At 45.8% G+C, this 14,494-nt stretch overlaps 1 protein-coding gene across 6 annotated transcripts in view; it reads left to right on the top strand.

Moving 5' to 3' along the window:
- Nucleotides 1-14,494, top strand: part of CABIN1 (calcineurin binding protein 1) — a 1,968,820-nt gene that overhangs the window by 791,098 nt on the left and 1,163,228 nt on the right. For all 6 annotated transcript variants that reach the window (XM_069619890.1, XM_069619888.1, XM_069619891.1 and 3 more), the window contains one exon: nucleotides 3,509-3,769. In XM_069619890.1, coding sequence (XP_069475991.1) covers nucleotides 3,509-3,769 — 261 coding nt within the window. The remainder of the gene's footprint in view (nucleotides 1-3,508; nucleotides 3,770-14,494) is intronic.

Below are 14,494 nucleotides of genomic sequence, written 5' to 3'. Positions count from 1 at the left end.
GCACTACAAGTCGAATCCCCAATGTTATCCTATGGGAGTGAGTGAGTCTGGTGCCACAAGCGCCAAGTCTGACTCCAAGTGGGTCTTTGGAGGGATGGAGAGGCCCTTGAGGGCCATGTAGGTGATCATGGCCTGGCTCCAGCCTGACATCTTGGAGGGCTGGGGACGTGAGGGGCAGGAATCATGACACCAGCAACACTTCCCAATTGGATTGTGAACAAGTTAGGCAAGGTAGTACTTTAGCACAAGCAATACTTAGGTGAAAACCGAGCCAAATGGCACTTCAACTATATATAAAAGGGAAGGAAAGGCGGTTATAAGAGTTTAGGTGCACCAACACATTTCTTGATGAAAAGCAATCTAGAGAAGGCAGTTGTAACATAATTAGCCAGAGTCAATAGGCCTGTGCCAGAGTCAGTGGTACAAGGCAAAGTGCCCAGGTTCAACCGTTTCTAATAGCGCAGTCAAGTCTTTGTTTAACGGTTGAAAAGGAGGGTGCAGAAGGTAAAAAGATAATGTTAGACGATGGGGACGGCCACCCCAGAAGGTAAGTAAAGGATTTCAAACACCCTTAGCAGTACCCAACGAAACGGGAGGCCTGGCGGAACAATGTACCTTAAAAGTGGAAGAGACTCCTGCGGTGGCGGTAGTTCCTGGCACACGTTCACAGGTTTAACCTCTCGGGTTCTTCTCACCCAAGTCCAGGTCAACCTTCAAGTTTCTACAGTTTCAGCAAAACAGTTTCTAAGGATAGTATTTGATCACTGTTTATTAGTTCACTATAGATTCCCCTCAATCTGGCTGATACTTTTTCTCCTTGGTGGGGTTCCCTTTTGCAAGCTTTTTTCACATTTGCAGTTCACTATAGGTTTCCCTCAATCGGGCTCAAACCTTTAACTTTCACTTCTCACACAGGTCACCCTCAGCCATGCTGGGACCCTCTTTACATTTCAGCTCTCGAAGACTTTTGAAACTGGGAGGATTTTTGCTCTCACCTCCACATGACCACTTCGACCCTCTTTTCTCTCTTTACTTCCACTTTACATCTTTTCCTTCACTTCCAATGTCTGTTACGTATGACTTGCTTTTCAAACAGGTCTCCCTCAGTTGGGCTCGGAGCCCTCCTTGCGCTTACTTGGCAGAATCAACAAAACAAAGTTCAACAGTTTGTGAGCTTTTCATGTACCACTCATCTTTCGTTTTCCGATACCTCTACAGCTTTAAAACATTTCACAGAGATTTTCGATTGCCAATCTCACTTCGCCGGAATACTCTGTTCCTATGCATTTTGTATTCACAGTTCTTAACAAGGGATTCACTTTTTCTCGCAGCTCATCAGCGCTCTCGTAACCTTCATCCCTCAGATACTGTTGCAAGCAATTCAGTTAAAAACATACCAGACTTTCTCACTGGTCGTATTAAGATGCTTCCCCTCTTTTTTGCCTTTGATGTAGGAGTCAAGGTTGTTACCACTGCTGCTTCTGCGCCTCCCCAACTCTGCTATTCACCTGACAGGGTGGCTGGTAACCCTGTAGCACTCGGAAGACTCTTTCTCCCTTCCAGTTGGGCTGTCGTGCGCAACTCTCACAGCGTTTCAGAAATAACTATCTCTCGCTGGATGGCAGGTGGGATCTCTGTCTTCCTGCCCCTTCGGATTACCCCTCGGTTTGGTGCTCTCCTTCGCCTGGTTCGCCATAGCCCTGGTGGGATTGCTCCTTCTTGTACACTGCCTTGCTCAAAGTTCAAAGTGTGCCTCACTGTGGGGAGAGTTGATAGTTATTAGGTGTGAATGATTAAAGTCAAGTGCCTGACCCTGCCTGATCCCGTTAGAGGGACATGTACTGCATGGGTGGTAATACTTTCAGCCTTAGACTTCCTCTTCCTCGGCTCAGTTTTTGTGTAGCAAAGTGGGGGTGGGGAGCAGGGAATCTGGGAAGCTGGAATATCCCTTAAAATAGGATTGCATAGGAGTATTGGAAAGGGGGGGATACCGCGTCTCGCCATCGGGTGTCCATACCCTGCTCACCCAGGTGATCCTCCCACACTTGTCCACCCACAGGTTCTGGATCCATAGGAGATGGCCATGCACTGGCCACCTGAGCATGGGATCCCCGTATCTGGGCAGTGAAACACCCTCTGGTTTTTCACAGGAGGATTCGGTTGCATGACTGAAACTGCGCCAGAAGCAGCGCCGCCACACCAGCATGATATCTGATATCCCACAATGTTGCCCCACCATCTTGGTATGGCTGCACACTGCAGTAAGAGGTGTCGCCAGCTTGAAATGGATGGGGAAAGGGCAGCAGCTGTAACAACCACGCCTGTCAAGAATTTTAGAGAGCAGCTGCACTGGGGATTTCTATACAGGTGAGGAATCTGTGGGAAGAGAATCAATAGAAAACATTGCTGGTACGTAAATTGCCCTTCAGATCTCCCATGGAAGACAAAGTCATGCCCGTTATAGCAGCAGCACAAATGTGGTTAGGTATAAATGTGCAACTGTTACTTTTGAGAAATCCTTTCTGTTTTTCAGTCTGTTTTCTCACAGGATTTGCTTGTTAAGAAGATCCCATTGTGGTGGCCCTATCTAAGAGGAACTCTTTCTAATTTAATTGGGGAAAAAATATGTTCGCCAAGGACAAATGACAGATTGGCCTCCATAGTTGTTCCATGAGGCTTGATGGAAATGGACTTTGAATGTGTATTTGGTTACTTAAGAATGGAGTAGGCAGCAGAAATGCGTGCTTCGGTCCTGCCTTACAGCTTCTCTAAATGGAGGAATTTCCAGGTGTAAAAGTTAACTTCATTCCATTCATTCCCAGTCCATCCTAAAGAAATTGTCTTGCTGATGTGCACAAAAAGACACCCACAACATTTCACAAATGAACAGCTATCCAATGATCAGTCATCATTATTTCTCTATTCATTTCTTTTGTTTCAGCCTTTCTAAAGTGGAATCCGTTCTATTTGTGTATAGGAATCATGGATGTGCTGCATATAACAGGGTCAAGATACATTTGTGGATTTTGTTAATGTGGGACTTCAACGTGTTCACAGAGGGACACTCCGAAAGCACTCCTCCTAGTCAAGCATTGGGTCAAGAGAGGCTACCTAACTTCAAGGTTCTCCATGAAAATGTATTGTTCAGATGAAGTAGGATTTGGTCTGCCTTTGAGCTGCAGGCTATAGGGGCACATGGTTCAGTTCATTTATGAGCACTGCCAACTTGAATTTGTCTGTACTGTAGAGCTATTGATTGAACAAAGACATCAGTGCTCTTCACTACAGGTGCTGGATTGAGGTTCTGTTATAAATAGAAAAAAAAAATTGGCTTGGGTTTGGCAAGAATCGAGTGGAGGTTTCAGTTGTACCCAGGGCTTGTAACAACAGTGATTGAAAAATAAAAACTATGTGTTGCACGAGATTTGAGGACAACTGAATTTGCCAATGTCTTTCATATACCTTCCAGTGTATCCACAAATCACAAATTTTTAACTTGCTCTCTTAGATGGAAGAGCGACGTGATGGCATGCTGGAGACTTCCAGGCAGTGCTTCTCCTCTGCATCCCGTTGTGAAGGAGATGGAGATGAGGAGGAATGGTTGATCCACTACATGCTGGGGAAGATTGCAGAGAAGCAAAAGCAGGATCCCAAGATATACTTGCAGCACTACAAAATGGCAGGGCACTACCTGCATGAAGAGGCTGCTCGCTATCCCAAGAAGGTTCACTACCATAACCCACCAGCGCTGGCCATGGAGGCATTGGAGGTAACTTGTGATGAAAGGTGTAATACTTGTACCATGGGAGTATTCTCTTTTGTTGCCAACTGGTTGTCATGTCATCATTATGTTGTTTTAGCTTCTAATGAATACTGTAGATTCCTTATTGTTATGAAAGATTTACTTTATGCTGCTTTCCTCACATAGACGTCTATGGGACACCCTATATGCCTGCAATTGTCTGATTCCTTACCTGACTTTTTGGAGGTAAATAAGGCCCCAGCTTTAATTCCCTTGTGTTTTGCTCACTGTTATGGGGGAACTGATCAGTCCATAAAACTATCGGTAGTGGGAGACCATGTCCACCTTAGTGGAATTCTTGTATTTTTAAAGCTGCAAACGTCACTTTAAAGTGGTGTCGTTAGGATACTTTGTATCATCTTAACTTGTTCTTTTGTAATTCTGTGGTTACAAGCACAGTGGTTCCAGGATGGGCTGGTGGCAGCGGATATTTTTTACCATGTTTTTAACATTCGCGTTTTACTGCAGAATCCATAAAGAGTACTGTATACTTTAAAATGGTTGTGTCTCGATATTTTCACATGTCCTTTAGCTGTTTTGTACTTTGTCCTTCCTCCTGCCCGGAAATTCCATATATTGAAAGCCCTTTCCCCTGGCAGAGGGAACTGGTGGTCTGTGTGTGTGGCTGGATGTGTGAGCTGGGTCTGTCTGCAAGCAGTCCACATCTGAGCTACAGTGTGTCTGTTGTGGGGCCGAATGTGTGGCCTGTGGCTGTCCATGATTGGACAGCAACTGTCAGTTTGATTGGTGCAGATCTTTCGCATTGGTGGACCTGATGGCAACTCCAGTCCACATCCTAAATAAAAGGACTCCTCCTACAGCCATTTGACAGATCATAGTTTGAAGCCATGGCGCCTGCGAAGAAGTGCAGCCCGCTGAAGACCCGTGGACGATCGTTGCAGCTGAACAGCATCTCCCCTAGCCCAGTCCTGGAGAAGCCCTGCTCCTCTGCCCTGATCTCAAGAAGGCCATGTCGGTGCTTTGAACCCTCAACTGGTGGGAACAACCTGCTTCAGCCCCTAGTTGAGAATCCTTGCCTGCGGAGCCTTTAGAAGTGTCTCTGGGCCACCAAGTGGACTGCCCAACTCTCTCCTGGGCTACCTAGCTGCAGTAATCGCCATTCCAAGTGTATCCTTGGAACTTGGTGGATCTTCAACTTGTACAACAAGACATCTGCTCCTGTAGTTTCAGCCTCCTACACCCATGAGAAGCTGTGCAGGTATTGATCACTTTTTTTTCCTATGTAGATCACCTGTTGCTTCCTGATCATGGAGGTCTGCATCTTTGTGCAAATGACGTCCAGCTGTCCAGTCTGCAGAACAGTATCACTGGAGCCTTAACCATGTAATAGCCAGATCCAGTCCTGATGACAAAATTGATTGCTGCCCCCACGGCCCCTGGACCTTCCTCCACCGGACACATTATAGAAGTGGAACCAGCGGATTCAGGAACCCCTAAAGTGGTCCCTGTAGATATTGGAGTAAGGATGGTGGTAAGTTTTACTACCTATTCCTGCACATCACCCGCCACAGAGGTGCATGGGTTTAGTCCTGACCCTATCTCTCTCTGTTAGGAAAGATTTTCTTTTTGGACCTTTCCCTCCATAGATTTATATTGGGCACCATTCTTTTTGCTTGTTTGTAAACTGTCCTGATTTTTTTGAGGGGACATAAAGCCCCCAGCTTTACTTCCCTTGCCATTTGCTCATTGTTATGGGGAAACTGACTGGTTCCTAAGACTAAGTACTGTAGGGATGGTGTGGTATCAACAGTAAGATGGACACAAGTGACCACAGTTCAAGGGTGTTCATTGAACCTTCACAAGGGTGAGAAAAACACCTATCTAAACCTAAATCTGCAGATGGGAGCAAGCTGCGACCATCAAATAATAATACAGTCCTAGTGGAGTCTTGTCAAATTAAAAATGCCTATACTAAAAAAGCCTATTGCCAATCCTTACTACTAATTTACAAGCAATGTCAGGTGATGATTATGAAAAAGAAAGAAGTGTTCACAAAATGATAAGTCGGGATGTTTCTTCTTGCAAGTTTCTGGTATACAAAAACAACACGAAAAGGTTATTTTCATTTTCCAGTATTCAATTTGGGTGTTCGCCCTGGATCCCCCTCAGCCGGGCTCGGATCCCTTTCAAACTATGTTCAGATAATTCTTTATCGGGTGACCCACTGTTCACCCCAGACCCCCCTCAGCTGGAATCAGATCCTCCTCCTTCACTTGATCAGTCTCCCTCATCCGTGCTTGGACCAATTGTGGTATACTTCAAACTATCGAAAGCTTTCGAATGTGCACAGGGTTTAGCTTGACCCATTGCATGACCAGAGTGATCTCAATTTTCCTTTTTTCTCACACTGCATCAGTTGCATACCTAACAGAGACTTTCAAATGAGCACCCACGTGGCGCCGGACTACTCTGTGTATGGTATATTTTCTTGGCCTCCGAAAGTTCAATTATGAAGTTCAACTACTCCTTTTTGTTTCCACTTCTATCCGTGTCACTCTTTGCAAACACCACACACTGTTCTCTTTGTACAATGTTGCAGCTTGCAACCTTGGTTCAAAGCACAAGCTGGTTTAATATCGGTCGCTCCGACTTGGTGTATGAGCCATGGACAGTACGACAGCGGCAATCGCTCCTCCCCGCCATAGTTATCGATGCAGGAGAGCCCCGTATACCACTGACGCACTGTGCAGGTTTGATCAGCCTTACTTCCTGGTCTTTGGTTTCTTACTTTCCAAGGCTCACGAAAGTAACAGTCTTTAGAGGTCACAGGTACTTCCCTCCTTGCCACTCTCGCTGGTCTCGCCGTCTTTCTCCTTGTATTAAACTGCCATCTTGGAAGTGCTGTTTCCTTGTTGGGGAGAATTCTCTCTTTAGGCTGAATTTCCTAACCTAGTGAGTCCCCCAGCTGCTTTGCTGGATTTCTGGAGTTTGTTTTTTTCCTCCTGCCAAGAGTGAGACTCTTTTCCTCCCACTCTTGGACATGATTTATGGTATTCCTTTGACTGGTAATGTGTTTTGTGGGCTATGGGGTCCTTTACTCCATAGGGTCTCATGCGTTTTTCCTATGTGTTACACAGCACCCTCCGTGCAGTAACACAGGGGTGTCATAATGACACCCCACCATAGACTCCATACCCTGGGACTGACTACTGTCTCCCAGGGCATGTAAAGTCACCATTGGCTTTACTAGTCCCAAATTATTAACAGAAACCAGTACAAACCATCATATTGTGGACGTACTGGTCGGGGCAATTCGATTGCCCCGGGGTCTGTTAGTCGAGGGGGCATGTCTCCGTCCCCCCTGATCGTGTTTTGGCTGGTGGCAGTGGAAACTACTTTTTATATTCGACCGCGAATATTTTCCTATGGGATTTTCCCATTGTTCGAGGCTACCAGCTTTAATTATTTAATTCTCATAGCCTCGAACATACCGCTGGTTTATTTAATTAATAATAATTCTCCGGTTGGTATTTTTTGCCAAGACTCGATTCTAAAATGGCGTTTGTGTTCTCTTCTGTGACTCCAACCCAAGTCGAGCCCTTTGTTCCAATTTTTGGCGGGCTTCTCCACAGAAGCCTCCAAAAGTGGTGCCACTCTGTCTGGGTACCACAGGGGGTGTGGGAGGGGGTTTAGGCACCCTGGACTGAGTTACCTTGGTAACTCAAGTCGCACTCTTGTGTGATTGGCCCAAGTGGTGAGCCGGCCGGCTCACCACTTAGCATGTTTGAGTGACAGCTAGGCTGAGTGAATGGGGGTTTTCTGCATAAAAGCAGGGCTTTGGGGACTGGAACTTCAGAAGTCGCCACAGGACCTGAGAATCCGACGAGGGAGAACTGAGCCGACCTACCACGACGACACCACCGTTGGAGCCCTGCGGAACCGACTCACCACTTCCCGACGACAGATAAGATCTCCCGGCTGGAGAGGCTTCTTCCCCTGACTGGTGGGCACAACCAGTTTACCTTTCTTTCTTCGCACCCCAGCCCGGTTTGTGGTCGGACTGCCCGTGCCAAGCACCCCGGCGGCCGGATAGCCACTCACCACTGAACCGCGAATCAACGGACCGCTCCTTGTACCTGAGAAACTCCGCGGCTGGTTTCTTCCCTGGCAGTGCAACGGGCCCCTGTCTTCCTCCACGACGAGATCCTCTCTTCCCCTGGACGAAGCACCGACTTGCACCCGCTGCCAGGAACAACTGCCCCCGCTGGAGCGTTCTCACCACTTTAAGGTACCGTGTCCGCCAGGCCTCCCTTTCTAAAGATTGCAACAAGGTAATAATAACTCCTTAACCTTCGGGACTGGGCTGACCGCCTTGACCCTCTAACTGGTCCCTTTTCTTTGATCCAACTTCTTTTTGAACCATTACAAGACTTTTGTGCACTGCAACCATGTGACCTTGGACACATTTCGTTTGGATCCTCTTAAAGTGGATCCGGCCTACTAACTCTGAATTCACGGTTTTACTTTGCCTTCCTCTCTTGCTATGTTCTTGTAAAAGTGTTGGGATCTGTTTCAATTTGTTCTCTGCTTTTCTCTCCCTCTTTAAAAACGAACTATTAGAGTGCCATCTACGTTAAGCACTCACCGCTGTCTGAAAATAAGTGGGGCTTTACTTAAGACTTGTCTAATATTCTTTTAAGGGAGTGTATATCTTTTAGTGACCTTTTTTTTTAATTGCTTACTATTAGTGCCTGTGTGTTTTTCTAGATGTGGTTTTAAATAAATAATTATATTTCTTTTACACCAAGCCCTGGTCAGTGTTTACTTGTTCTATTGTGTGCTCTTGACCTATTGTGAATACTTTGTATACTGCCTAACTCTTCTTGAGGGAAGTCTGACTGCTCAGCCACAGCTACCAAGTGAATCTGTGTGGTACAGACTACTACCAAGTGGGTTTACTGCCAAACACATGTAGTCCTAAATCTTTTGCAGTGGTCCCAAAGGGAACTGCACAGGTTTCTGCCTAACATTCCTCATGTGGTTTGCTTCGCTCAGAGTGTGTTTTCGTGCTCTGCCTTTTATCTGTGTGATGGAAGTCCGGTGTGCGTAATAATCCATAATAGCCTGACATTGCCTGTCCATACGTGTCAGGTATACGGCTCTGGTGTTAGTCCATTGTCGCTCACGGTGAACTGTCCGTGAGAAAGTGTTTGTGCCGAGAAGCGGAGGGAGGGGGTTGAATTCCTAGGTATCCTACCTGGTATGTTGTGGAAAAGATGTTTGGGAAGGGGAGACCACGTCTCACCCTCTGGTGTCCCTCTTCCACTCCCTGAGGACCCCTCATCCAGCTGACCCTCCCGCACTGGTCCACCCCCAGGAACTGGATCCAAAAGCGATGGCCGTGTCCTGGCCACCTGGATGTTTTTTCATGTTCTATTGTGTTCTTAAAGACCAAATAAATTGCTGTATTTTTGTATTTGACTGTCTAAGTTGAATGATTGAGTGTTGCCCTATGTGAACTCTCTGTAACCCCAGACTAGTCGCACATTTTCTGAGACTAAGCCTTGACTGCTTATCCACCTACCTTGATTGGGTTTGGCTAACCTCTGTGTCTGCCCTGTGCACCATAACTAGGGTGGACTCCTAAAGGTGGGTGGGGGGGGGTGTGTGTCTGTGTTTTTGTCTGTTTCTATGTTTTACGACTCTGCTGCTCTACCTTCTCAGGGTTTGGCGAGACATCAGTGTCTTTTCTGTTCACAAGGATAGGTTGGTCTCTCAGAATCCACCCGAAGGGTTGATTCTGAAAATCAATCTTAAAATATGAGTCTGAAGCATGTCTGAGGTTGCTTGTGCTGAAGGGACGTGATCCAGTAATTCAGGCTAAACTGCCCCTTTTGGGTGCGATGAAGCCTGATTTGCATTTTGTCTTTTCCCTAATGTAACTGCTTGGCAGGTAGAAAAACGAGGTTGCTCGGAGCTTTGCGCATGGTTATGATAGATATGAAACCTTCCAACCATTACATTTTGGTTTTGTTTAAGCAAAAAGAACAGAGGACACCACAAAATGTCTAAGCGACTACCTATGTTAGTAAAAGGAGAAACCAAAAAGTGCATTTCTGACCTGCTGGCAGGCCTCTTTATTCCGCACTGTTAAGTGTTTTTTCTCTTGGTTGTTTTCCATACGGCTACCTGGTGGCAATCCAAACCGGTACCAGATTCTATTAGTTGTGGAGGCAAAGGGTGAATCAAGGTTATGAAAAGCTGTTCCTCCAGGGTTTTCTGAGGAATGGCTGCCTTGGGCATGCCTCAGAGACGACGCCTCTGAAATCTAATGCTGCTTGATGTCTTTATTGAAGAGAAAGTTACAATTCCAACATTGTATTGATGCTAATTCGATCTCCCCACAGGTTGCTCATTCCCTCCCGTGTCACCTCAATCTAAATTTAGGTTTGCCTCCTTTTTGATTGGTTGTTGTGACAGGGCCAGGGTTGTGGCCGGTCGGGGGAAGGGGAGGTACGCCCTTTTGAAGCTGAAACGTCTGCGACACGTGCAGCTGTGCTCCTGGGTCATCTGAGGAATTACTGAACTACTTTTTAAAAAACTTTAGTATACAAGCGGTTTTCACATTTGTGCAATATCTGCATAGTATGTTGTGTTCATTGTTTTGACATTTTCGTTCGCAATTTTTATATCTCATAATAGCATACACAGTTACAATACATTTCACTTGACGTTGAGCATCAGCCATCTTTTCCATATAGGTACGTTATGGGGCCCATATGTCTTTGGGTCGTGATGTAGTACATAGTTCTCCTCATTGTCATTTACCCATAGTCTCGGGAGGATAGCTCAGGGGCAACCTGCTCGCCTTGGATGCAAGACGAAACGGAGCAACACAGGTTCGATCCCCGGGTCCACGCTTAGAAACCTCTGGGTATTAAGCGCGTTATAAATAACCTATCATATATCATATCATCATGCCATTTCAGTGAGCCATTGTTTCAATGTTGGCGTGTCTTTCGACCATTTTAGTAGAATGCATTTTTTGGCAACTATGCATCCTAGGTTAAAGTGTCTATGGGTCTTAGTGTCTGCTTTTCCGATGTCGACCAGGAGGTATTTCGATGGTAGAGGAGTTGGGGATGTCCCCACCATTTCATGTAGTATGCGAGCGATACGTTGGCAGTAGTTCACGATCGGAGGGCAATGCCAATACATGTGGATTGTGTCTGCCTTATCGGAGTTACATTTCGGGCAGAGTTGACCATAAGCCACCCTGACTTTCTGTTTGCACCTTTCTGTTTGCACCTATGTGGCCCAGGTGATGGAAGCCCGCTGCTTGACATAAGCCCAAAGTAACCCATGAACTGCCAGCCCGTGATACACCCAACTTGGCCCGAACGTCCTGAGGTCGCCACGGCGTGAGCAGACGACTGTTTTTGTTGACTCTTTGTCTAGTTACTTGGTAGTTAATTGTTATCTGTTGAACAATTTAAAGAAAAAGAAAAATGCGACACTATCAACTCTCATGTACCCAAAAAGAGTTTAAAAAAAAAATAGTGGGGGGGAGATGTGGAGTCTGCTATAGCGGGATGTTTTTGCTATATGGGTTTGTGATTTGTAGTTTATACATTATGCGCTACCATGCATCGAGTGTGGTGCGTAATGGGTCATAAGGGCAGTGGTCTACGTTGTATTCGCATATCAGGGTAGTTTTAATGTCGTTCGGTGCCGCAGATTGTTTTTCAATGTCTAAATGTGAGTATTTATTATTTGGGTCATACCACAGGTTTGCGTATTGGGCCTGAGCTGTCAAGTAGTATACCTCAAATTCGGGGGCAGCGAGTCCTCCCCAGTTATATGGTTCGGTAAGTGCCTCCCACTTCGCTCGGGCCGTCCTTCCGCCCCATATAAATGCCAGAGATAATTTCCAGAGTGCGTTGAAGAACTTGCGTCCTGGCCATATTGGTATAGTATTGAAGTAATACAGGAGCTTTGGGGTTACTATCATTTTGAGGATAGCTACCCGACCAAGTAGTGATAGTGGGAACTTTCCCCAGAGGTTGAGTTTGTTCTGTAGGGTGTCCAAATAGTCGGCATGGTTCTTATCATATATCAGTTCTGTGATCATGCCACCTTCACTCTCAGGTATTTCACTGTTTCCCCCGCCCATCTCATCGTATGCAGCTGTTTCGCTTTAGTTGTTTTGTCATTAAGCGGGAAAACCTCTGATTTCAGAATGTTAATCTTATATCCTGAGTTTACTGTAAATGTATTAATTTCAGCAAGTATTGGTTCTATGTTAATGTCAGGGTTTTTCAGGTATATTAAAGTATTGTCCGCATATAGCGATATTATCTGCGGGGGTCCTCGTATTCGTATCCCCTTTGACCATGAGATTCTCGTATCCTACTTGCAAAAGGTTCGATAGTTATTGCAAATAGTCGAGCGGAGAATGGACTTTCCTGGCGGGTCCCTCTGGCAAGTTAGATCTCCCTTGAGTAATTTCCATTTGTATGTACCTGGGCTTTGGGGTCTTTGTATAGTAATAGCACACATGTATTGAATCCCTCTCCAATACCCTTACGTGCAAGTACCCCGAACAGGAAGTTCCATGACACTGAATCGAATGTTTTTTCAGCGTCTAGTACCATTGCGACTGCAGGGACCTCTGGGTTTAACTGTGACATGGTACCAAACAATCTCTTTAAATTCAGGGCGGTTGACCTGCCCGGGATGAATCCCAACTGCTCTGTGTGTACCAGTTCTGGCATGTGGGGTAGTAGTCTATTGGCCAGCTTCTTAGCAAAAAGTGTTGCATCCGAGTTTATCAGCGACAGTGGGCAGGATGAGGACATTTCATTGGGGGGGGGTCTACCTGGTTTTGCTAAGACTGTTATTACTGCCTCGATTAGAGAGGCCGGTAGGGTGCCGGTGTCCCAGGCTTCCTCCCATACTCTGAGCAGTTTGGGGACTAGGATATCTATGTAGACTTTATACAATTCGATGCTAATGTCATTCGGGCCTGGAGCTTTACTAGATGCCAGTGAGGCTATTGCCTCTGAAATCTCCTCACTAATTATTGGGTTATTTAGCTTCCCGCTGGACCCATGGTTCAGTATGGGTAGTTTGGTGTCTGCTAGGTATTCCCTCACTTCATCTTCCGTCACCATGTCATTATTAGAGTATGGTGTTTGGTAGTATTCTCTGAACATGTCATTTATCTCGTCGGGCTTGACGGTGGTTAAGCCGTTCATTTTCGTGATTTCACTAATATGTTGAGATTCCCGTTCCCCTTTTATTATCCCTGCTAGTAGTCGACCATGTCGTTCTCCCTCCCCGTATCGTCTAGCCTGTATAGTCCTAGGCATAAACGGGACTTCTCGATCTGCCAGGTCGTAGAACTTCAATTTGTTCCCTTTTATTAGCCCTAGGAGCGTTCTATCATGTGTTCTTCCATATTCATTTTTCTAGGTTCCTTAAGTCTTTCTCTGTTTTCCCTAGTTCCTGTCTTGTGGTCATTAGGATCCCAGAGGTCGCTGCAATCATAGCTCTGCGGAGCCACGCCTTAAATGTTTCCCATACTGTGGAAAATGTTTCTACTGAGCCTTCATTTTCTGTAAAGAAAGATTAGATATTTGTAACGTTTCTACAAAGGCGTCTTCTAGCAGTGCTGCAGGGGCCATTTTCCACATTCGTGGTACTCTGGGAAGGTGAGCCTGTCAGAGTTCCAATGTCACTGGTGAGTGGTCTGACCTTGTGCGTGGTAATATTAGTTTCATGTACACTGCTCACCCATGTCTCGGATATGAGCCAGAGGTCTATCCTGGAATGAGCATCATGCACTGTGGAATATTAAGTGTATTCCGCGGTCAAGGGGTGTTCTTTTCTCCAGATATCACCCAATTCGAACTGGGACATGACTTGTTTTATAGCAAGGGAGGCTTTGAATTCATTTCTGTGTTTGGTGCTTGATCTGTCTATAAGTAGGTCGAGTGTTGTGTTGAAGTCCCTGCCCTAAAGAATTGGGGTGTCAAGGTTGTGTGCTATCAGGGTTACTATTTTGTTGTAGAACTGAGGGTCACCCTTGTTAGGGCCATATGTATTTACCAGGGTTAATGCGTTGTTGCCGATTGTACCAGATACAACTACGTAGCTGCCCTCCGGATCTATGTGTGTCAGCCTTTCCTTGAATGCGGTTTCTCTTTTTTTGGGTATTTTCACTCCTCTAACTTGCAATGAATAATTTGTGTAAAATCTGTTCTTCCCCCATTTATGTGCTAACTGTTTGTGTGTGGTCTCTAATGCATGTGTCTCTTGGAGCATTATTATGTCCAGTGAATGCCGTTCCAGATAAGCCCAGATTTTTCTCATTTTGATCTGATTGCTCAGGCCTCTCACATTCCATGAGATCAGTTTAAGGTGTAATGCCATGTTATATTACAATATTCCTCATCTTTGCATTGTCCTTTTACCCCAGTCTAGTCAACCTCGTAAAAGGCCAAGCTTGTATACCATTTGCCATTGGTTTTCCAACTTTTCTCGTAGAAACTGCTAGATTAATAGCAACCCAGTCAACTTTAACTCTAAACAACAATATAATCCCTCTTCCCTCCTTGTCCCGTCCCGCCACCCTCACCATCAACCCCAGCACGATGATGTAACCCTCTTGAACTTTGGATAAAACCCAGGGGGGCATGTTGATGGCCTGTGTTGCCTGTGCGGATCGAC

Source organism: Ambystoma mexicanum, chromosome 10, assembly GCF_040938575.1.
Source record: "Ambystoma mexicanum isolate Mex_15411 chromosome 10, UKY_AmexF1_1, whole genome shotgun sequence".
NCBI lineage: Eukaryota > Metazoa > Chordata > Amphibia > Caudata > Ambystomatidae > Ambystoma > Ambystoma mexicanum.
This window is presented reverse-complemented; position numbering and strand designations above follow the sequence as displayed.